Source organism: Syngnathus scovelli, chromosome 22 (genome assembly GCF_024217435.2).
Source record: "Syngnathus scovelli strain Florida chromosome 22, RoL_Ssco_1.2, whole genome shotgun sequence".
Taxonomy (NCBI): domain Eukaryota; kingdom Metazoa; phylum Chordata; class Actinopteri; order Syngnathiformes; family Syngnathidae; genus Syngnathus; species Syngnathus scovelli.
In genome coordinates this window covers 238,405-259,668 of record NC_090868.1, presented here as the reverse complement: position 1 = coordinate 259,668, position 21,264 = coordinate 238,405, and the positions used below count along the sequence as shown (strand labels likewise).

Sequence of the window (21,264 nt, the reverse complement as noted above, 5' to 3'; positions counted from 1 at the left end):
GCTTGTGTGTTGGGTCTGTGGGCTTGTGTGTGTGTGCGTGCGCATGTGTCTGGAGACCCTGTGTTTGGATGTGGCCATTGTGTCCGTGTGTCAAGTGGATGAAAGTTTTGTATTGAGCTTATGTTTGCGTGCTGTGCTTGTGTGCATGTTTGCTGATGTGATTTTGTGCATTTGCGTGTGAGGTTTTTGTCTTTATAGCGGTTTTGTGCGAAGTATGGGTGCGTGCGTGCGTGCGTGCGTGCGTGCGTGCGTGCGTGCGTGCGTGCGTGCGTGCGTGCGTGCGTGCGTGCGTGCGTGCGTGAGTGAGTGATGGTCATGCCGCATGCAAGCATTTGTCCGCCTGACCTCCAGGTGGCGCAGTATCAGCATGTTCGCGCCACCCTCCGCGTGGCCACGAGGGAGCGCCACCGAGGCCCGTCAAGCATAGTTAACGTGACTGGAGGGACACCGTAGCCCCCTCCTCACGGCCAAGAAGCCGTCATGGAGTCGGCTAAGATAGGCTAAAGTAAACGTGAATGCACTTTTGTTGGTTTTGTTTCCTGCCTGCATGCACATTGCCGATGTTGAGCAATCTTTTGCTTTCGGTTGGGTTGCTTACGTTGTTGCTGTTGTTGTTGTTGTTGTTGAGGGGGCGGGGTTGGAGCCAAATGTCAAGTAAGTCAAAACTTCAAAAGCCTTAAATGAATAAAAGTGGTGCCATTTTCTAACAGGAAGCTGACATTGTGACTCTCCCGTGTACACGTTTAGCACATAAGCAGTTGATGTAGGACTTTGTTGCATTACAGCCGTGGATGGAGTACATCTCTTCGATACAGTACAGGTTATTCTGTATCCTCGGTCGGCAACATGGATATAGTACATAAACGGAGTGAGTGCAGTCAAAGTTCAACCCAGATGAGGAGTTCCTCAACACACGTACACAGAAGGAGGAGGCGACGTGCACGCACGTTCGTTGGAGAGGAAACGTCGTGGCACTCGCACTCCATTTCGGAAGGCGGCGGTAATGAACTTGGAATTTGCCGGCCAACCGCCGTGAAACGGACGAAGAAGAAGACGAGTCTTTGCGCATGCGCGTGCCGGTCTGCTGCCATGGCAACAGCGGCGTTTTGTTGCGCTCGATGTTAGCCCTCAGGGCCGGGCCGGGCCGGGCCGGACTTGTCGCCTTCATTCGTTGACACCCCCCACGCCCCCCCACCCCCCGCCGACGCGTCGAAGAACCAATTGTCGTTTCCCAGGTGCCCGCCGTCTCGTTCTCTTCTCGCCCGGAAACGTCATGTCGCTCACGGTAAGATGAGCTTTGCTGTTAGCCTGACTTCGCTAATTCACCTGCTAACCAGCTAATTAGCGCCATCGCAAGTGCCAAAAATGTGTTTTTAGAGATGATTGGCAGCTGCTACTCGTACTTCTGCTCCGTCAGTTAGGAGTGACGTCAGCGTTGTGAACTGTTTTTCGAGATGATTGGCAGCTACTCGTACTCCTGCTCCGTCAGTTGGAAGTGACGTCACTAATGGCACGACTTTCGGCAATGACGGGCAACGAGTCCATTTATTTGTCTAGAAATGAGCTCTCCCGTCAAGCGACCAGTCAGTTGTTTGAGGACAGTTCCCTGGCGACCAATCACGCGTTTCCCCGTCCATCCAATCTTGATGTCATTTGTCAGAGTGAATACAAGAGGAGTTACGGACGTTCTCGGAGCGTTTCTCCTCAGCCGGGCGACGCATTGGCCCATGGCAAAGGTAAGCACGAGATGGAAGAAAGCGCCTGTCTTTTGATCCAATCTTTTGATTTCATTTTGTCTGTCTAATCAGCCGGGAGCAGAGAAGAGCGGCTTGGTTATGAGAGGAGAGGCGGTCCTGCCGCCGGCGCACGGGCCCACAGCGCGTCCGTCGTCACGGCGCGAAACAAGGAAAACAACCACCGACGTACGGCGGCTTCCGCCGGGTCAGATCCTCCGCTGTGTCCGAGGCGCCAAAGACCCGAACCGGTAGCGGGACGCGCACATTCTCGCTCCGAGAAAGCAGAGCGCCTCTACGAGTCGGCGAGCGGCGTGGCCGACGCTGGTTCTCCCCTGCTGCTGACGGCACAACAGGTGGCCGGCACGACACCGTGTGCGCCACACGCGACGCATCTTCCGCTGCTCACGTGATGCCCTTTTTGTCCTTAGATGCTCCGGCCCTGCAGAAGAGAGGCCGCCGCCGCCGCCTCCTCCTCCTCCTCCTCCTCCTCCTCCTCCTTTCGATTGAAGCCCGTTGCCATGGAAACTAAAGCACACGCGACGGAACCGCAGAGCCGTCCCCTCTGCTCGGAAACCGAGTACCGCCGCAACTTCCGAGGTGCGTCTCCGCCTCGTGGCCCCCCCCGGCTGCGCAAGTTTCTGGAATGCCGGCAGAGAGTTCCGCTCTCCGACACGCGCGGTGTAAGCACGCACGCACGCACGCACACACACACGCAGGGCACAGTGGATGACATCGACGACCATCCGTGATGATTTCATTGCTATTGTGTGATCAGAAGAGTCAGAGGATGAGGAAGGAGTCAGAAATGATGCCCCACCCGCAGCATGCTGGCCCCGCCAGCCAAAGCGAAGCCACACCCCCGCCGCAGGTTCAGCGACAACACAGGTGTGCCTGCGTCTTTTTAGGCTAATATAGTTGGCCTTTACACGTGTGTGTTCCCAGCGTAAGCTATTAATGCGTGTGCGTGTGTGTGTGTGTGTGTGTGTGTGACAGGAACCTGCTGACGGAATATGAAGCCAACTTTCCTTTTCCCCAATGTGGAGACACAGGCGAGACCCCTCAGGTCACCCCAAAGCCAAGCATCTTAGCTAAACCACTTTGCTAAGCTCACCTTGTGTGACTTGATGAGTCAGCTCAAGAACATGAGAAGTAGCGCGTGCGGAAACCAGCCAACCACCACAGTTCATTTCGGGGAAACTGTGCACATACACACAATGCAACACACACACACTCACACAAACATGCAACTCAACCGAATTGTATTTGTAGAGCACTTCAAAAAAGGAAACACGCATAGCTGTGTCAAAGTGCTCATTCCCAAGGCGCACACAGCGACGAGGTAGGTCGCTCAGGTGTACCTACTAGAAAGTCTTCTCCCTCAAAGCCGGCAAGTGATGTGCGTTGCCTTCCTGTTGCCGTGCGCCTTTGCATCAGGGTCACCGCGGTCACGCTTGGCTTTTACCAGAACACTTTGGGAGTCTTCAAAGCGCTGACTCACTTCTGAGAACCGCCTTTCCGCCATTTGGGTCACAGCCGCCACACGCTGCCACTGACGTGCGCACGCGCGTGCGTGCGTGCGTACCTGTGACAAGCGGCCCTGCATTTGCGCGACCGCTGTGCCGCACCCTCTGAAGTCGAAGCCGCGTTGTGTGCAGGTGATGCTGTTGAGGCAGAAGGCCCGGTGGTACCGGCGGCGGGCGTGGGGGACCAACTTCTCTCGGCAGCACCTGAGCCAGCTCAAGTCCCAGCACAACATTTTGTGGGAGCCCGACGGCGGCGGGCCCCGCCGGCCCGCCTCGGTGCCCCGCCCTTCTCCCCGCGCCGAGCCTCCGGACTTGGCCAGGTGAGGCGTCTGCGGCGGCCGGCCGCTGCCGTCTGCGCCGGCCGCTCATCATCTCGCCTGCGCTTGTGTCCCTTTCTTTCCCCTCCCTCCCTCCCTCAGCAGCAGCCGCCCCTGTGAAGGCCCGGCGGCGATAGAAGACGGCGAGGACGAGGATGACAAAGGCGCGGGACGCTTTCCCACTCCCGAGAAGTACGGCGGGCCGCTTCACAGAACTCATCTTGATCTCACCACACCCACCTGCGGTACGCACACCCTGCACTTGACAAAAGGGCAAAAGTGATGCGTGTGTCTCCAGCAGGGGGCGGCATGCTGGTGGGCAAGGCCACTTCACGAGAAGCTTTTCAGGTGATTGATTTGATCACTCTGCGATGGGTTGAGCGATGAAGCGACCGACGTGCTCCCTGCGCAGAGGCGCCACGGCGGCGATCCGGCGGCACACGCCGAGCTTCCTCCGGAAGGGCCCGCGGCGTCCCGGCCGAGCTCGGCCCCGCCCCCGACGCGCGTCATCCGGGGCCTGCTGAGACACGCCGAATTCCAACACAACGGTGAGCGGCGCCGGCCGTGGCTGCAGCGGCCCGACAACGTCTTGACCGTGCGGCGCTCGCGTGTGCGCAGGTGAGCTGGGCCTGAGGTTCCGCTCGTACGCCGCCGGCCGCTTGTGTCCCGACCGAGGTGACTCGCCGTCTCGTCTTCTTCTACTTTGCGGCGGCGGCAGGCTGGACTTTTTCTTTGCTTGTTTGGAATGGTTAAGCGAGGCGTATTTGAAGGCACCGGACGCTGGCGGCCACGTCTGCTTTGTCCTTAGGCCTAACGCCGGCCTCCCTTCTTTTGGCCCTAGACGTCACGTGGAGCCGCTCGCTGGCGGCGGCCGTGCTGGAGCGAGCGCGGAGCAGGCCGCGCCAATTCTGGGGGAGGAGCTGAGCCGCCGCCACGGATGGACCGCTAACTCCACCTTCTTCCCATTGGTTCATTTCAGTCTCCTCCGTCGCTCTTCATTCTTGTACGACTTTTGTATCCTTCCTTGACTTCTCGTTTCCTTCATTCTTCTTTGATGTGATTGGTTCTTTAATTGTCACGGATTCCTCTCGTCCGCCGCGCTCTTGGAAACTTCTCGTTTCCTCTCGGAACCTTTTATCGGGCGATGAAAAGTCCGTCCCGCGACCAGGCCTCCCTCCCGTTCCCCCGCTGATCAAATATTGTCCGGCTGCGGGCGTCACTTCCGCTCAAATTCAAATTCCCGCTGAAGGTACAATGGTTTACCATAAACTTGTATTTTGTGACGTCACGGTTGTTATTTTTATGTAATGGCGGACGTCATTAATTGCCAGTGACGTGTGTCAATAAACATGCTTGGCAAACATCGTGATGACTCTGAGCTCCCGCACTCGTGCCACATGCTCGTTCAGCATGCGTATATGCACTCTTGCATATACTGTGCACACTCTCATTCACTTTCTCTCTCTCTCTCTCTCGCTCTCCCTCCCCCTCCCAGGAAACAAAGAAGTGCTCCAGTCACTGGTCCAGATTAATAATAAACACAGTTTCTCATCACACTTTTTTGATTGACACTTCATTTCCTCCAGGTGACCGTAAACACATTGACCTCCGCGTGTGTGTAGTGTGTGTAGTGTGTGTAGTGTGTGCGTGCGTGCGTGCGTTGAGGTTTTTTTGCTTGCCCTATTTTCAGGTGGGGGGGCGGAGGCTTTGTGTGTGTATAAAATGCGGCGTGTGCGCTGGTCTCACATCACCTGCCCATTTGCTCCTCTCTTCGCCAACTCTGTTTTTGATATTTGGCTCCATCATCATGAAAGCGGTCGGCATCGCAGCGCTCGTCTCCCGCCGCCTCCTTGGCGTGCTGGCGCTGCTCCTGATTGGCTGCGTCCGGCGAGGGGAGGCGGGACCCGTCGTTCAGCCGCTCAGCTCGGTTTTGAGGAGTCCAAACACGTACCGGGCCGCACAGCAAGTCTCGCTGCACGTAAGTGGTACGAGCGCCGGCCAGCCGGCCCGGTTCTCCCAACATGACACCTCGCGGCCCTGCCGCGTTCTTTCCGTGTCGTCGTTCTTCAGGCTCAGCGCTCCGAGACGGCGGAGGAGTCAGACGTCAGGCTGAACGTTCCGGTGGTGAACGAGGAGGTAAAGGATCAATTCAAAGGCCTCGAGCGGCGAGGGCTCGACCGTAGCTCACCTGAGCGGCGCCCCTTCTTCTCAAGCAGCAAGTGGTGGTCTGCTGCCTGCACAGCAACATCCTGGACATCTACCTGAAGGACGTCTTCGACGGCCTCGACGACCGGCATCCCAGAATGCACCAGCTGCACTCGGACCTCAGCAGAGCCGGCCAAGACCTCAAGGAGCGCGGATGCGTGAGTGGAGTGGTTTGAGTCGGATGACTTTGGAAAATTGAGTGTGTGTGTGCGTGTGTGTGTGCGCGCGCGCGCTCTTCCGCTGGCAAACTGACTTTTTGAGCTCTTGCGTGCCCTTTTCAGAATGCGCCGCACTACCAACACCACCGGCACGTCGTGCAGTTCCGCGACAAGCTGGCCCAGGTAGGCTTTGCATGCGTGGAAAATAGAACAAGCCAGTCATTCCTGTGTAGTTGTGGAGGCGCGTGTGCCTGCTCCTGAACTGAGGTTTTCTCAGCGGGGCACTCAAAGGCCAAAGGGTAGAAGAACGGCAGCAGAAGGCTCCGCTCCGCACGCTTGATGACTTCATGTGAATTTGGATTTGTCTGTAGATGGACCGCAGTCGTGGCCTGAAAAAGGCCTTGAGCGAAGTGGACATGCTCTTCGCGTTTCTACATGACAACTGCGTGAGCGCCGCCCGCTGACGAACACAACCAACTACCACAACTATGACTACTTTATTTATTGGCTTATTTAATCGTTGGCCTTACTATTTATGTGGCTGTTACCATGGAGACGTGTGTTACAGTACTGACATTTCAAATAAACTTGCTTCTTTCAACAACAAACAGAAATCTTTTCTTGGCCAAGATGGCGGGGTGCTACTTTTACGGGGTGTCTCCGTGCGTGCGAGAGAGAGATACTCTTGTCACACACCTGAGACGCTTTTACAAACGTTACGTGCGCTATGTTTTCAAATACTGCATGTTAAATAGTCGGTGAATTCATGATCACGTGTGGGGGGCCGGCCGTGATGACGTCACTGTCACTCGGGCGCGACCTGGTTTACCTGCCGATTGATGCGATTAGAAGCACCGGTGGGTGGTTGAAGCCAAACTGCATGGCAGCCTTTCTGCACAATTTCACGCCTCTGATGCGTACACATGAATTCATCTGCATGCAGGTAAACACACACTCACACACACACAAGGTCACATGATGTCTGCATAGACACGCACATAATGTTTGCGCTGTTTGTGCGTTGTCGTCCATCTGGCAAAAAAGAAGCCCAAGTCCAAGTTAGCGCATTTAATTCAACGCCATGTCGATACGCTTCCGTGTTTGGTGCGTAAAAGCGGCTCGGAGTTGCCTCCTCGTCTAATTTAACCTCATCTAAGAAAGACACTTTGGAATTAAAAGGCATACTTCCGGTGCTCACCGTAGGATAAGTTGAGCAAATCACATTTATGCAGCGCGTGTGCGCGCGAGCGCGTGCGGATGAAATTCATGGAGCGACTCGTTGATGGGCTGACTATCTATGGATGGATGGATGGATGGATGGACGGACACTATCTGAGCGCAAAGGAAAAGAAAAAAAGCGATAGAATGGAAAAAAGGGCGTCACAAAGACTTTGAGTGGAAACAAAGTTGGCGTTGCGGCCGCTGAAAGTAGCCCTACTGGCCTCTTTAGCGGCCACACGCACCCACACGCGAATAGCTTCACTCGTTACCTAGCAGCTTAGCATACCTGCACTTGGACCTCTCTGTCAAGCGCGCACGCACACACACACACACACGCACACGAAAGAGTCAGTAATGTCTGTGAGTGTTATTTGCACGGCCACACGCCCTGGTGGGTCAAGGTGGCCTCATGAAAATGTTTGGAACCACACACCCATCTAGAAAGCAAGTGTCAACCACGCACACACTGAGGCTTCTGCGAAAACTAATGACAACCGCAGTGACCCGGCCGGGAGTGTCCTCGCCAAGATGGAGGTGAGTGGAAATTCCTTCAAGGAAGGCCGTGTGTGTGTGTGTGTGTGTGTGTGTGTGTGTGTGTGTGTGTGTGTGTGCGTGCGTGCGTGTGTGTGTGTGTGTGTGTGTCTGTGTGCGTGCAATTGCACGCACGCATGGGTGTTTCTGAGTAGCAGCGAAGTTCAGAGGAAGATTTTGGTGTTTGCTACCGAGCAGCCACAGACCACAATGAAACAAAAGACGTGTATAAAAGATGCGAGCGGCGCTCAGCAAATTGACCTGAAAAAGCGTCGCCATCGCTCAGCATCCGTCACTCGTCTCTCGTCGCACGGCACCCTCCTCTCGTCTCGTCTCCGGTCACTCCGTCCGCCGCCATGTCGCCGCCGAGCCGCTTGTGTCTTCTGCTCCTGCTGGGTTCCCTGGTGGTAGGCGCCAGTCACTCGGACCCGTATCCAGAACTGAGAAAAATCCTGGAGGACATCTCCAAAGATGTGGTGAGCTGACGGCGTCCCACAGGGATCAAGCCACTTTACTGTGGTTACTTGTCGCGTTTTCATTTCTCGTGGTGCCAACGCGTTTTGTTTACGTGCGCGTGTATTGTACTGTGTATGCGATTGTAGTGTGATGTGGAATGACTCTCAGACTGTGTGTGGTTCAGCACTTTTAGCCTATGTTTGTGTGTGTGTGTGTGTGTGTTTCAGGATCTGAAGAGCGTAAACATCAGCACTCATCCTCCCTTCAAGAGCGTCATCAGGAGCATCAGAGCGTGTCAGGTAGGAAGAGAAAGGCAGAGGCCAAAATGGTCCTGGAGCGCTTGGCTCGGGCGGTAGGGCCGCCGCCGCCGCCACAGCAGCAGCAGCAGCAGCGCTGACGCCTTTGGTCCCCACAGAACCGAGAGGAAGTCAAGCTGGTGAAGGCCACGTTGCACGTGTATACGCGCATCTCGGAGAGCATCCTGCACAACGCCACCCTGCTGAAGGGAGCGCCCGACCACGCCGGGCAGGAGCGGCTCAGGCGCAACGTCGGCCAGCTGACGAGCAAATTGCGCCACCTGAGCGCCACCCTGGCCAGACGCCACTGCCCCAACACCGCAAACGTCCTGCATCAGCTCACGCAGCTCCAGGTTAGCGCCACGCAGCTCCGTTCAAAAGAGACGGGAGAAAAAAAAAATCTTTTCATAATTCAATTGATACTTGAATTGTTCAAATACGCATATCATCAATCAAAAGGTCAATAACCAACTGTAAATGTGAATCCAACCCTGTGCGTGTGTGCAGGTGGATGACGTGACATTCCAGAAGAGAGCGCTCTCTCAGTTTCTGGAGGTGTACAACATGGCAACCGTAATCGGCTCTCACACTTTGGCCTCACCCACCGATGCCTCGCCGTGAATGCGTTTTTTCCAAATTCTTCTTCTAATTTATTCCTTTATTTAAGTCCCTCCTGTACCTTAATTTATTCTCTTTAGCGGAAGAAGCAGACCTTTTTGAACCTGTTTTCTCATCATCAATACTTATATTTGTCGTCTTGATTGAAATGACAATAATAAAAGTTCACACTTGGTCCCTGAACTTTCCTGGAAAGTGACGACTTGAACTGGTTTTTCCATTCCTCACGCTTTCACCAAGTTTCACTCAGTGGCGATGGCACCTTAACCCTTCAGGCCAGGCCAGGCCAGGCCAGGGACATTTTAGGTCTGCTCAGTGCTGCATGATGCTGTGGGGTTTTTTCTTTCTTTCTTTCTTTCTTTCTTTCTTTCTTTCGAGCCTTTATTGGAAATGACGTTGCCTGTCGAAAATCAGCTCGGAAGCTCCGTCCGTACCTAGTATGTTGCCAGACGGTGGTTAGTTGCACTTCATTTTGAAAGGCGCGCACCAAAATAGCAGCGGGTGCTATGCAAAGTGACACGCAACTGCTCAAAGTCAATCCTAGCAGTAAAAGAAATTCAAGAGAAGTTCCTCTAAACCTCATCGTGGCTTCCGCGCACACACACACACACACACCCCCCGCACCTTGTCCTTCTCTGAATTTTGGTGATTTAAAGGAAATCGTCAACCACATTTTCACACTTAAATCATCACCGCGCGCACACGTGTGCGAGCCCGCGTACGCGTCTCTTCTCTTAAATGCGAAACATCGTCGACACTTCTTCACATCGGCATCGGCGTCGGGGCCCGCCTCAGGAATCGCACGTTTACGGCACACACGCGCTCGAGCGGACTCCAGTTGACCATGGTTACCGCGGCGAGAGGGATGCTCGGAATGTGCGCCTACCTGTGTGTGTGTGGCGTCACGACCTCTCATGTGCCTGCGAGGATGAACAGAACCATACAGAACCTACTGCAACTTTATGTGAGGATGCGCGCGTACGCACGCACGCACGCACGCTACTTGGGTTTGTTGGATTCACCAGATTGATTGATTTTTTTTTCCCGTGTATTTGTGTTTGCAGAAGATTCCACCCAAAGAACGTTTTAACGGCCTTCCCGTCTTCTCCAGAGAGCTCCTGAGCACCAAGATGAAGGTAAAAGCATTTCAATTGCCTAGCTTAGCCTATTTCAGCTCAGTGTAGCAGGTGACTTGCGTGTCACTAAACGCATCCCGAAAAACCATATGTCTGCTTGTGGGCTCAAGTGGTGCTTGGTGCGGCGCGTGCGTGCGTGCGCACCCCACGGTCGCCGCCGCCGCCGACTATTGCTGCTGCCTCTGCAATTTCAATGCTCTTATTTGCACGTCGTTCTTGCTGATGTTCATTTGATATATGGTCGTTGGCAGTACGTACGTCGTCCATGTTTGTTTCGTCCTGGGAAAAAAGGCACAGGAGAGAACTTTGGGAAAACGCTCACGGGTCAATGGCAATACGGGTGAAACGGCCATTGTTTCCAACTGTTGCCGCTGCGCCTTTCAGGCCAAGGAAATGCTGATGTCGGCGGTGCTGCAGGCGTACGAGGAGCTGTTGGGGCACATGCTGAAGCAGCCGCCGCCCGGCCCTCCGGCGTCCACCTCGGGAGACGACCCCCGAGTCGGGCTGAACTACCTGCTGAAGTGCGTGCGGGATCTGCGCAAGTACAGGTTTCAGGAGCAGGACAAAGTTCTCAGCGGGCTGAGCGAGCTCCGACACCTCCAGGTACAACTGCTTTTACAAACGCGACGTGCGCTCGCTTTTCAAATGAAAGAGTTGCTGAATTCATTCAAAACGTCTGACCTCAGATGGATGACGCTCCTCCCCATGGCTGTAATGTTACTCTGCCCCCCCAGATGGACAACTTGATGGTCCAAAGCAAAGCATTGTGGGAGCTGCCCTGGCTGTACGAGGAGGCCAGTTTGTTGGCAGAGAGTGGCCGGGCGGGGATGCCCAATCGCCTGCGGCGTCGAAGGCAAACGCTGCCGCAGGCGCGCCGCCGCAGGCGAAAACCGTGAGCTTGTGGGATGCCTTTTCATTCCATCACAAAACTATTTATTCCCATGCACACACATTTTGATGATGCTATTTAAGCCTGATTTGTTCTTATTTATGAGCTATTTATTTGATTAGCACTGAATAAAGATGCTACAATTCTATTGGCTGCTGACACGTTTTCATTGAGCAAGAGCGTAAGCGGCATTTGGACTTCTCAGAAGAAGAAGAAGAAGAAGAAAACTTCCACGGCCTTGGTGGGAATCACCAATCATTTGGCTTCCCGGATAAGTCCCAGGCCAAGCCCCTCCCTACCTACCTACCTACCTACCTACCTACCTAGGGCAGTCGCAGGCCGCGCCCTCAGGTCCAGAGAACAAGTAGGAATCAACACCTGAGTGGCAAAAGAAGGCACCCACCGCGTCTCCAACGCTTCAGGTCATTGATGCACCATTAATAATCTGATGCCAAGCTAAACTTGGTCAAAGAGCTCGGAAACAAGCGCGTGCGCGCGTTTTGCGCGGCGGCGGCGACTGCAGCAGCCACGACAAAGAAACCCATGACAACACGGAAAGAGAAACTGACACTGAATGACTGAACCTTTCTCCACTCTCGTCATCGTGTGTGTGTGTGTGTTTCGTTGTGAGTCAGCATCGGAAAAGGAAACAACTTGTTGCACGTCTTAAAATGTGTCAGACGACGGGGAATATTGACTTGATTTGCATTCATATTTGACATGGCAAAATGTCTACGCCCACTTTTGGTCCCCTCCCAACGCAGAAAAAGAAAGGCATTTAGTGCCAGTGAGAAACGGAAATGTATTTCCGTGACAAGAAGATGGCGTTTGTGACGTGGAAAACTTCACAATGCACACGCGTTTTTGTCCCCTTCTTCACGGAGTCCAAGTAAGTAAGAGGGGGAATTCCACAAGCACGTCACAGGTGACAAGGCAACGTCGACGCCATTTCCGCAATGCTCCATCAAATTGACATGTTTCTCTTCAAGTCTGTTGTTTCCTATAATGTTGTGTTTGCAGATGCGTGCGCTTGTGTGCGTACCCATTTTCACGACCTTTATTTTTGCAATTTAACATTGGCAGACGCTACAGATCAATTAGATCAAGGGCTGACTAGCAGATTCGCCAACAGTTTTTACCCTACAGCGGTAGTCACATTAAATGCCGCTAAAAAAAAAAGTTCATGTTTGTGTATGTTCTTCTGTGTGGTTTTTAGCTTGCATTTTTAACTTTTCATTCTATTTATTGTATTTATTTTATTTTTTATCTTTTTGCACTGATCGGTTGGCACTTTTTAAATTTCGTTGTACATGTGTGACAATGACAAAAGAGATCTACTCTATTCTGTTTTTTTTTTTAATTTCTTGGGAGCTTAAGATCAGGGGATGCTTTGGGAATAATTGTCCATTTGTTTTGTAGACGTGAAGCCGTTTGAGACTGCTTGTGATTTAGGGCTGTAAAAAGAAACTTGACTTGACTTTTTAATGGCGCTCGTTGTGTACGCCGCATCTAGTGTTGTCACGTTGTGTTTTGCTGCCATCTGGTGGACACGATTGAGCACAAGCTCGATTGCTGCGTCCAGTTAGTCGTCACACGCTCGACCTTTCTTGATTAGCACTATGTATTGCGTTTTTCAATTTCTTCCCGAATGAATATATTTCTGTACTCAGTTTGACACTGCTGTTTGTAATGGTAACTAGGGTTAGCATTAAAGCAAAAAAAAAAAAAAAAAACCACAGAAGAAGAACGGACCAGGAAACCGAAAAGGAGACCCGGAAGTGCTTGGTAATTAAACTTCAGGCGGCAAAAGTGAAAAGGACCGGAAGCGCGATCTTCAGAAGCTTCAAGTCGTCAATTTGAAAGTACGCCTTGTTAAGATTATTTTGGAAGATCAAACCTTACAACGTTCGACGACTGGTCGGTTTTGAAGAGAAAATGTTAAGCTAGCAAGCGTAAGTCTACGCCTCCTCATGTATAGTCTATTCTTGACCAAATAAGAAGGCTGACGCCACAAATGAAATGACAAGTGTGGCCTTATGTTTACAGGTCAAGTCATGAGTCAGGCTCGTGTGTCGGCTACATGTTGCCAGCCAGCAGGGTGCTGCACTGATCTATTTGGACGCTAATTGGGAGGACCCGATTAGCAAGGGTGACGTCAGTTTGGGTGGCCGCCAGCTCGTCTTTGACGGTAAGTGCCAAATACAGCTTGTACATATGAATGATGTCAATGGACATTTCTTGATCACTACTTGTGCGCTGAAATGCTGTAAATCGACATTTACGTCATGCGAATTCAATTCCAATTATGGAAGTGCACATTTTCTTCAATGAATGGGCCAGAAGATCATCATGTCAAACTATTTAGTATCACAGTAATGAATGCATGCGGCGCTCATAAGTTGACACTCGCTGGCTAATGTCATGATTTATTGATTTAATATCACTGACTGAACCGGAAGCATCTTATTTTCTTTGAGTCTCCCTTTCCGAAATGCCTCATCGTTCATTTATTTTGAATCCTATTCGAGATAAATGATCACTCTCACTGTTCAAGAATGAACATCTTACCAATTCTGCCCGGGTTGGTGACCGTTGATACTGGCAAGTATCTCGCGTTTGAAATGTTAAGTGAATGTGCCGGACGTAACAAGACGGTTGCACGCTTTCACGTCGACGCAGACTCTCACCACATGCGTGTGAGATGAAGACACTTGCCGAAAATAAACCCAACTCTGGCCTCTCGCAAATTTGATACCGGCTTGTGCGAGTCGGTCGGTGGGGCTTAATTGTTCTTTTTAGGAGGAAGGACAAAAAGAAGTGCCGCACCGCCCGAGTGCGCGCCGCACCGCGCCGCGCCGCGTGTGTCAACGAGCCATGACAACAAAACCTGGCTGGTGACATTATTGGCTGTGAGTCGTTGTCAAGGCAACAAGAGGCTCCGTAAAATGCCACTCTGTCATGCGTTTGGCTACAATCCAGAGGATTCATTCATTATTTCACACGTGATTCATTGTAGTCAGTAAAGTTGTATTCATATTCATATTCCACCACAATAAAAGGTTACAAAGGCTCACTAGAAAAAAACAAACAAAAAAAACCAACGTGTGCGTGTGTGTCTAGTGTACAGTGGATAGATACAGTACATTGTAAAACTGGCCACAGCATTCATTTCTCCGCACGACGTCAACCAGCCGCGTCAAAAACCCACAAACGCTACAGAAACACAGCACGGCTAACACTAGTGTGTCTGTCTGTCCGACCGTCCGTCCGTCCGTCTTAAGACAAGCTAGCCACATCAGCTCGCAGGTTAGCTGCAGGCAAAAGGCTAACAAGAGGTTAGCTATACGTGACGGCTGCGACCTTTGACCAAACTCAACTTGCATCTGTCCTCTCTTTGAGCCACTAGCTCGCCGCTAAGGAATGCACTTTGGTAGAATCGACCCCCAAAAAATGCCCTGGGTGTTTGTCATGTCGTCGTCATCATCATCACAGCTGAGCTTAGTTTGAGGTAGCCACAACGATGACGCTAATGCTAGTAGCTAGTTCCAGTGCTTGTGCTACTAGCGCTCTGTCGGCAGTGGGTCGTGAATAGAAAACAAACGTCAGTGGCAGTGCAGAGGCAAGTATTTGGATGCCGCCGGCCGATTGGCTAGTGTTAGTTGATGCTTTCCACTACAAAACCGCTCATGCTAACTGCTGGCTCAAGCGCTTGTTGGTACTTGCCTCTAGCGCAGCGCTTAGCATTTAGACACCCGCAAGTCAAGTTAGCATGACCCGGTCCAAAAAAAACAACAACTTATGCTAGCAACCAGTATAAGCACTCATTAAAACTGTCACTTGCGCTTTATCAGCGGTTCTAACATGATTAGTACAAAAACAAACGTCAGTGCAGCATATCGGCTAGCATTCTGTCGCTAGCGGTGGATTGGCTAGTGTTAGCTTAGCCCTGCCGTGTTTATCGTTGGCGACGAGTGACATCATCCGTCTGATTACATGTCTGCGCCTAGCCCCGCCTCTCACAACAGTAATAGAACGCATCGTGGCTCGGCGCCCGTCTTTGAAGGCACAAAATGTTTCGTCGAGTCGGGCGGGGGTGGGGGGGCATTAATCACAAACAGGTAGTGTGTTCTCGCGTCGGCTCGACCATGAGCCACGTCGCTAACGTCATGGTCAACAGTGTCGCGCCACTGCCACTTGCGTTTTCAAATAAACATGCGCACACGTTCAAGTAATTGCTGCACATCCTGATAGAAAAGACACATGTCGAATAAATATTCATAAATAACATCACGCCTCGTTGTGAGGCGTTCACTTGATGCGAGAGATTTTGCGGCGCAGGTAGGCAGGCAGGCACGCACACATGGGAGGATCGAAAATGGCTTAAAACGGTTGACGCCCTCGCACGCAGCGCAACGCGCTGTTAACACCGACTCTTCACGATCAATCGTCATCTTTTTTTGTCGTTCAATTGGCAGTATTAGCAAAATGAAAGCATTGCATGCTTTTGAAGTCTGTCCTGAATTGGCCTCTGATAGCATGGTGGTGTCTCATGATGCCAATTGCAGCCAAACCAGAAGCCTCTTTGAGCAGGGCGCTAACTGAAAACAAAGCACTCGAGTCAACTTACTGACGTAAGACTTGTCTGCTAGCTAAGCCCGCTCATGGGTCCGACCGACCGACCGACCGACGCGGATTAGCGTGCCACTTGGCACATTTTGTCCTCCGGAAGAAAACAAAGGGTTTCGGTGTCTTCATTGTTGCTAAATAATGGCCTTTCAGCACCCTTTGTGATGATTGTCTGCAGCAGCACTCCACCGCTGCAGGAGCCTGAACGGTGGCACCGCTGGGGAGGGGACGCTGCCATGCGTCCCGTGCCGTGCCGTGCCGTGCCGACGCACCCCAGCCAGCCTCAAGCCGTTGGGGCGCGCTCACTTTCAGCTGAGCAGTTTGGGCAGCACGGTCCGCGGTTGCAGGTTCCCGTTGGCGTCGGTGATGGGCGCCAGGTTAGTCCTGGTTTTGGCCGAGAGCTTGGAGACGACGGTGGTGACGGCGGCGGCGGCGCCGTCGGTGGGAGCGCGTTTGGATGACGCCGTCTTGTCGGCGGCGGGTGGTTTGGGGAGTCGCCTCCTCAGCCAGGGGTGGCGCAGCGCCTGGCTGGGCGTCATCCTCACGGCAGGGTCCCACTCCAGACACTGTTTGAGGAAGTCCAGGAAGAGCGCGTCGTCACAGCCCTTCAGCGCCACGCTCCAGTCCTTGCTGCGGGGCGGACCTCGCAGCTTCCCGCGCCGCGAGCGTCCGCCGTTGAGCGCCGCCGTGCCGTCGGGCAGCGCGGTGACGGCGCAGTAGCGCGGGTAGCCTTTGGACGACACAAAGTTCTTGGCCCGCTTGGAGGCGTCCAGGAGCTTTTGGCCCGGCATGCCCAGCAGCTCGATGATGCAGGCCAGCTGGTCGCCTTCGTCCTCGCCCGGAAGCAGCGGACATCCTGTCAGGAGCTCGGCCAGGATGCAGCCCAGGGACCACATGTCGATGGGCATCCCGTACCTGGAACCTGCAACGACCCTTCCGTCAGCGGCCGGCCCGGCTTTTCCAGCCGGGGCTCCTTTGCTTCGCGGCGACGTCTCACCTAGGATGACCTCCGGCGCCCGGTAGAACCTGGACTGGATGTAGGTGTAAACTCTCTGATGTTCATAACAGCTGGAGCCAAAATCGATGACCTGATGAGCACAGAAGCAAGCACTTGTTACCGCGACTTGAATTGGGTATGGGTGCGACTCGTGTCACCTTGATTCCGCTGCGCCCCTGCTGCTTGAGCAGGATGTTCTCGGGCTTGAGGTCGCAGTGGATGATGCGGTTCTTGTGCAGCGAGTCCAGACACTGCAGGATGGAGTGCGCAAACTTGCGCACCAGGGGCAGGCTGAAGCCCTGGAACTTGTTCTTCTTGATCAGCTCGTACAGGTTCATGCTGAGCAGCTCGAAGGTCATGCAGATGTGGTTGCGGAAGGTGAAGTTCTCCAGCATGTGGATGACGTTCATGCCGGAGTCCTTGTCCTGCTTCCTCAGGTGCTCCAGGATGCGGATCTCCTCGGCCGCCTGCCGGTGGAAGCGCTTCTCGTTGCGGACCATCTTCAGCGCCACGTGCGTCTGCGTCTTGTGGTCGAACGCCTTCACCACCTGCGGGCCGACTCGGGGTTAGTTGCGCGTAGCGGGGACGGCCGTCAAGGTCTTGGTTTTCTGCAAACGCGCCGCGCCGCACCGTCGGTCGCTCATTTGCTCGTCAAGTCGACGCAGAAAGAACCGATCTCATTTGTCAGGCCGAGCCGAGCGGCGATGGGCCGGTATCCGTGCCGGGTATCGGCGCCAAGGCCGAAACGGGAAGTGAAAATACTGCGGCTTACTCCGGGCGGGATGAAGCTGCGACGCGCTCCTACCTGTCCGAAGCTCCCCTTGCCGATCACCTTGAGGACTTCGTAGCGATAGGCGATCTGGTCGTGCGGAACTTGGATGTAGGAGCCCTGTTCGTCATCGTAGCCGCAGTTGTTGGCGCCCCCCGGGACGCCCGGCCTCTTCTTAGCGTTGGGACCCACAAAGTAAACTAGGCAGAAAAGACGACAAGCTGGAGCAGCGGACGGGTTGCGCGGCCGCCGCCGCCGCCGCCGCCACCGCCGCCGCTCACCCTCAGTGTAGCTGAAGACCTCGTGATGTTCGAAGGACGACATCTTGGCCATGAACTGCTTCATGGCCTGCTCCGGCGTGGAGGCGGCCGGCTTGGCTTTGACGTCGGCCGGTTTGTGAGAGGCGGCGCCCGGGCGCCCGCGCTGGGCCGAGTCCGGCTCAGCGGCGGGGCGTTCCGGCCGGGAGGGGGCGAGCGGCGCCAGGCCGTTGAGCTGCGGCCCGCTCTGATGCGGACGCTTGACGCCGCCGTTGTCCAACACTTGCGTGATGTGCACGCCCTCCGACATGGCCCCTTTAGCGCCACCCTGAGGGCAAAGGCTTTGAATAGGACGGCGCTTACTGCACTTGGCGGTTGCCCCGCTGAAATTGAACAATTAGAACAAACGACATAATTGTTTACCAGAGAAAAATGGTGCTGTAACGCATCATAAAGCAAACAGTGAGACAAAAACGCTCTCAATCAATACTTTGTCTTCACTGTAAATGTGGATACTTCATTCGAATTCTATCCATTTTTTGCAGGGTTGCCGCAGATGAATGGAATTTCCACTCTGTCAAGCGGGAAAAAACACCGAGACGCCAGTGCTTTGCGTGACGGCCATGTGCACGGAACAAACTAAACCTGTACGGGCAGTTGTCACGCGGGTCTTCATTTGGACGCAGGTGAGGAAAGCCGCCTCACACGTACACTAATGCACCGCCGCGTTCAGTGAGCGGCTGGCTCGTGGCCACGGTGACCGCACACCCGGTCGGTCGGTCGGTCGGCCGCCGGCAAACGTACCGTCAGTGGGTTGAGGTTGCCGTTGCGCAGCGGCGGCAGCGTGACGGAAGACGTGGTCAGGGAGCCGCCGTGACCGGGAGAGAAGACCGGCTCGCCCGTTTTGCCTGCAACAAAAAAAGCCCAAATTGTCAATCTCCAATGGCGTGCGTGCGTGCGTTCGTTCGTTCGTCCTTTCACGGTTGACGTGGGAGTTTTGGGGTTCCTGCGAGGTGCGTGCTAAAGTGACTTTAAAGACCACAGATGGCGTGGGACATTTGAATGGGAAGTCGCCGCCATGTAAGCCCGCTAATGAGGGCAGCGAGCCGCCAACACGTTGTGCCACTCGCGCTGCTCGCAAATTGTGGACGGCGAGCGAGCACGCTTTTTGGAAACGAGCTCGCTCGCTCGCTCGCTCGCTTCCTTCCTTCCCCTGATCTCAAAACAAAGCATTGAGCTTACCGCAAAGATCGTCAGTCCGCTCTATGGACAACCGCGCTCTATTTCCTGTCTGTGGGCTGTACTTGCCGGCATTTGGACCAGTTGAAGTGCAACAACGTTATTAAAACGGTTGCAGATTCAGCCACCCCAAAAACCTGAAGCACGGGTCGCTCGTAATATCAGTCGGCGCATGCGAGCGCAAGAAAGAGCGCAGGAACGAGCGCAAGAGCGAGCGCGGCGCATCGGCGATCCCGCCGCGCCGGAAATGCCAGAGAGGCGGCGAGCGCCACCGGCATGCTGCCTAACAGGACGGGTGGGAAAAGGTGCGCGTGCGCCGCAGAAAGCCGGCCCCAAAATGTCCATGACTCTCCCCCTCCCACTAGTGCTGGCAAAAAGCCAAGAAGAAGTTTTGGCTCGGGCGGCAGTCACACCACGAGAGAAAATCCAGCCCGGGGCTGACGCCCGGGGCTGACGCCCGGGGCTGACGCCCGGGGCTGACGACCGGGGCTGACGACCGGGACTGACGACCGGGACTGACGACCGGGACTGACGACCGGGACTGACGACCGGGACTGACGATTTGGCCGCCGGTCAACGCGTGGTGTCGGACAGCGGGTCCCATTTCGTTCCCGCGCTTGAATTTGTGCCCATGCACGCAATATCAGCCTGTGGACAGGAAATATTCTCCCAAAAGAAAGTAAGAGCTTTGCAAATATAGCCATCGCCATCTTTCACCCACGTGACGGACCAAACATCTGAATTGTCCTCAATGTATGCTTTGGCACTCAATGGGGAGGAAATTGTATTAGGCAATTCTTTGATTGGTCAAAAAGCTCAACAGATGAATGGAATATTACAATTGTCCTCCGTTTGTGGCCCCACGCGTGCAACAAGACGGCAGGCAGGCGGGCGAGCCAAGAGGAACCAAATTCAACCATGAGCCCGAGTCGACTGCTTTCGATCCTCCGTGAAGCTCAACGGAAAGTTGGACTTGAGTGTCACATGAGTTTCTGTCACAGCGGAGACAATGGCAAGCAATGTTGCCAAATGGACTGTTCGCAACTTCTATCACACAGTAACGACACAACAGCGGCAAAACATGACAATGATCGAGCGAGCAGCTAGCAGCAGGAGACTGACTGCAGCTTTATTCCTTGCCAAAAGTCACGTCACGTCACACCACACCACACCACGTTGCATTTCAGTGCCAAGTGCCAGTCGTGCTCATTCTGCTCATGCCAGGAGACGAGAGACTATTTTTACCACGTCGCATGCTTACTGGATGCTTTGCATTCTGAGCCTCGGTGGCTTCTTCTAGTCCTTCAACGGCTTCTCAAGCTTATCTCGAGAACCATCGCATTTAGGATGATGACATAGCTGCAGCAGCAGCAATTCACGTGAGGAGCGAACAGCTAGCTGGGGTGAGCGTGAGCTGCTGACCACCCCCCACCCAAAAAAAAGAAAAAAAAAGAGAAGCTCAACATAAAGTACTCGTGATGTCACACAAGAGTCGCGTTTGTGTCGAGCAGCGCGTAAAAAAGCAGATCAAATATTCATTTGATCGAGTGTCTGTCGCTGCTCTGTGCTAACGTTAGCGGATCATGCACACTTCGGGATCACAAGAGACTATTTTTAGCACTTAGCATGCTAGCCGGACAGCTAGATTCTCATTTCTCTTGCAACTTGTTCGATTTTCTCTCTCTCTCTCTCTCTCTCTCTCTCTCTTTCTCTCTCTCTCTCTCCTGGAGCGAAGTCCCCTCCCTCGCCTCTCGCCCCCTGCACTGCACCGCACCGCCCAGCCCAGCCCAGCTCAGCCGTGCTCGGGTGCACTCGTCCCGGCTGCAGTAGGTTACGCTCACCCGTCGGAAGGACCGAGGCTCCGGGCTTCTTGGTTAACATGGCGGCCGCTGCTCTGCTCTCCTCTCTTCGTTCGCGCGCGCGCGCACGCACGCACGCACGCTCACTCACTCACTCACTCACTCGTACTCGCACAGCCTCCTCCTCCGCTCAAGTAGTCGTCCTGCAGTGGAAGTGGAGTCAGTCCACTTGTCCTCCCTCTTACAACGTGCACGCACACAAAAAGGGATCATTACAAGCCTCATTCACAGGGGGGAGTTTAGTTTTATGCAAGTGTTCTCTTGTGTGTGTGTGTTGGCTCATGTGTGCAGTGCCGTCCTGAGCTTCTGGCCTGCAGGGCAGATGCCCGGCGGACTGCCAATGATGACGTACCTCCAAGACACCGGCCCACACTTGAGAGAAAGCGGCTCACGAATTCAGTCACAACATGGAACGCAAACGGAACCAATCA

The 21,264-nt window shown here is 53.9% G+C and overlaps 5 protein-coding genes across 21 annotated transcripts; 4 read left to right on the top strand and 1 right to left on the bottom strand.

The window, feature by feature from the left end:
* Window positions 1-872: 872 nt before the first annotated feature.
* Window positions 873-5,132, top strand: mdm1 (Mdm1 nuclear protein). Of its 9 annotated transcripts, none has more exons than XM_068649642.1 (13): window positions 873-1,285; window positions 1,558-1,574; window positions 1,607-1,736; window positions 1,809-2,089; window positions 2,165-2,416; window positions 2,512-2,621; window positions 2,730-2,799; window positions 3,392-3,579; window positions 3,679-3,821; window positions 3,875-3,924; window positions 3,989-4,194; window positions 4,418-4,579; window positions 5,072-5,132. In XM_068649642.1, the coding sequence occupies exons 2-13, from the start codon at window positions 1,560-1,562 to the stop codon at window positions 5,106-5,108; spliced, it is 1,644 nt and encodes a 547-aa protein (XP_068505743.1). In that variant the 5' UTR covers window positions 873-1,285; window positions 1,558-1,559; the 3' UTR covers window positions 5,109-5,132. The 9 variants fall into 9 exon arrangements, 8 of the variants coding, with proteins under 8 accessions (XP_068505743.1, XP_068505742.1, XP_068505744.1 ...); XM_068649641.1 differs by having other exon boundaries at window positions 1,455-1,574; XM_068649643.1 differs by lacking the exon at window positions 1,558-1,574 and having other exon boundaries at window positions 1,661-1,736.
* A 251-nt stretch (window positions 5,133-5,383) lies between these two features.
* On the top strand, window positions 5,384-6,547 carry il22 (interleukin 22). Of its 2 annotated transcripts, none has more exons than XM_068649653.1 (5): window positions 5,384-5,554; window positions 5,647-5,712; window positions 5,793-5,939; window positions 6,063-6,122; window positions 6,311-6,547. In XM_068649653.1, the coding sequence occupies exons 1-5, from the start codon at window positions 5,384-5,386 to the stop codon at window positions 6,401-6,403; spliced, it is 537 nt and encodes a 178-aa protein (XP_068505754.1). In that variant the 3' UTR covers window positions 6,404-6,547. The 2 variants fall into 2 exon arrangements, with proteins under 2 accessions (XP_068505754.1, XP_068505753.1); XM_068649652.1 differs by having other exon boundaries at window positions 5,790-5,939.
* Window positions 6,548-6,745: 198 nt separating this feature from the next.
* On the top strand, window positions 6,746-9,256 carry LOC125991993 (uncharacterized). 3 transcript variants are annotated; one of them, XM_049760516.1, is made up of 6 exons: window positions 6,746-6,882; window positions 7,602-7,694; window positions 7,978-8,167; window positions 8,375-8,446; window positions 8,563-8,796; window positions 8,951-9,256. In XM_049760516.1, the coding sequence occupies exons 1-6, from the start codon at window positions 6,863-6,865 to the stop codon at window positions 9,062-9,064; spliced, it is 723 nt and encodes a 240-aa protein (XP_049616473.1). In that variant the 5' UTR covers window positions 6,746-6,862; the 3' UTR covers window positions 9,065-9,256. The 3 variants fall into 3 exon arrangements, with proteins under 3 accessions (XP_049616473.1, XP_049616472.1, XP_049616474.1); XM_049760515.1 differs by having other exon boundaries at window positions 6,780-6,882; window positions 7,562-7,694; XM_049760517.1 differs by lacking the exon at window positions 7,978-8,167 and having other exon boundaries at window positions 6,818-6,882.
* A 409-nt stretch (window positions 9,257-9,665) lies between these two features.
* Window positions 9,666-11,234, top strand: ifng1 (interferon gamma 1). Of its 2 annotated transcripts, none has more exons than XM_049760524.2 (4): window positions 9,666-10,025; window positions 10,126-10,197; window positions 10,582-10,800; window positions 10,884-11,234. In XM_049760524.2, the coding sequence occupies exons 1-4, from the start codon at window positions 9,906-9,908 to the stop codon at window positions 11,091-11,093; spliced, it is 621 nt and encodes a 206-aa protein (XP_049616481.1). In that variant the 5' UTR covers window positions 9,666-9,905; the 3' UTR covers window positions 11,094-11,234. The 2 variants fall into 2 exon arrangements, with proteins under 2 accessions (XP_049616481.1, XP_049616482.1); XM_049760525.2 differs by having other exon boundaries at window positions 9,677-10,025; window positions 10,932-11,234.
* A 2,858-nt stretch (window positions 11,235-14,092) lies between these two features.
* Window positions 14,093-21,128, bottom strand: dyrk2 (dual-specificity tyrosine-(Y)-phosphorylation regulated kinase 2). 5 transcript variants are annotated; one of them, XM_049760420.2, is made up of 7 exons: window positions 20,816-21,128; window positions 18,540-18,643; window positions 17,760-18,063; window positions 17,515-17,678; window positions 16,868-17,257; window positions 16,710-16,800; window positions 14,093-16,634 (listed from the first exon to the last, which is right to left on the bottom strand). In XM_049760420.2, exons 1-7 carry the CDS (start codon window positions 20,853-20,855, stop codon window positions 16,021-16,023), a joined length of 1,707 nt encoding a protein of 568 aa, XP_049616377.1. In that variant the 5' UTR covers window positions 20,856-21,128; the 3' UTR covers window positions 14,093-16,020. The 5 variants fall into 5 exon arrangements, with proteins under 5 accessions (XP_049616377.1, XP_049616381.1, XP_049616380.1 ...); XM_049760424.2 differs by having other exon boundaries at window positions 17,760-18,118; window positions 20,816-20,837; XM_049760423.2 differs by lacking the exon at window positions 20,816-21,128 and adding an exon at window positions 18,978-20,798 and having other exon boundaries at window positions 17,760-18,118.
* Window positions 21,129-21,264: the final 136 nt, after the last annotated feature.

Coding starts and splice junctions, on each gene's coding strand:
- mdm1 (XM_068649637.1), top strand. CDS start 1,508: ATGGCACGACTTTCGGCAATGACGGGCAACGAGTCCATTTATTTGTCT. Junction 1,737..1,808: donor CGCATTGGCCCATGGCAAAG/GTAAGCACGAGA, acceptor CTGTCTAATCAG/CCGGGAGCAGAGAAGAGCGG. Junction 2,090..2,164: donor TGCTGCTGACGGCACAACAG/GTGGCCGGCACG, acceptor TTTTGTCCTTAG/ATGCTCCGGCCCTGCAGAAG.
- il22 (XM_068649652.1), top strand. CDS start 5,384: ATGAAAGCGGTCGGCATCGCAGCGCTCGTCTCCCGCCGCCTCCTTGGC. Junction 5,555..5,646: donor CACAGCAAGTCTCGCTGCAC/GTAAGTGGTACG, acceptor GTCGTTCTTCAG/GCTCAGCGCTCCGAGACGGC. Junction 5,713..5,789: donor TTCCGGTGGTGAACGAGGAG/GTAAAGGATCAA, acceptor CTTCTTCTCAAG/CAGCAAGTGGTGGTCTGCTG.
- LOC125991993 (XM_049760515.1), top strand. CDS start 7,570: ATGAAAATGTTTGGAACCACACACCCATCTAGAAAGCAAGTGTCAACC. Junction 7,695..7,977: donor GTGTCCTCGCCAAGATGGAG/GTGAGTGGAAAT, acceptor GCCATCGCTCAG/CATCCGTCACTCGTCTCTCG. Junction 8,797..8,950: donor ATCAGCTCACGCAGCTCCAG/GTTAGCGCCACG, acceptor GCGTGTGTGCAG/GTGGATGACGTGACATTCCA.
- ifng1 (XM_049760524.2), top strand. CDS start 9,906: ATGGTTACCGCGGCGAGAGGGATGCTCGGAATGTGCGCCTACCTGTGT. Junction 10,026..10,125: donor AGAACCTACTGCAACTTTAT/GTGAGGATGCGC, acceptor TTGTGTTTGCAG/AAGATTCCACCCAAAGAACG. Junction 10,801..10,883: donor GCGAGCTCCGACACCTCCAG/GTACAACTGCTT, acceptor GTCTGACCTCAG/ATGGATGACGCTCCTCCCCA.
- dyrk2 (XM_049760420.2), bottom strand. CDS start 20,855: ATGTTAACCAAGAAGCCCGGAGCCTCGGTCCTTCCGACGG. Junction 18,644..20,815: donor AGCCTCGGTCCTTCCGACGG/GTGAGCGTAACC, acceptor TTTTTGTTGCAG/GCAAAACGGGCGAGCCGGTC. Junction 16,635..16,709: donor GGCGCCGGAGGTCATCCTAG/GTGAGACGTCGC, acceptor GGGTCGTTGCAG/GTTCCAGGTACGGGATGCCC.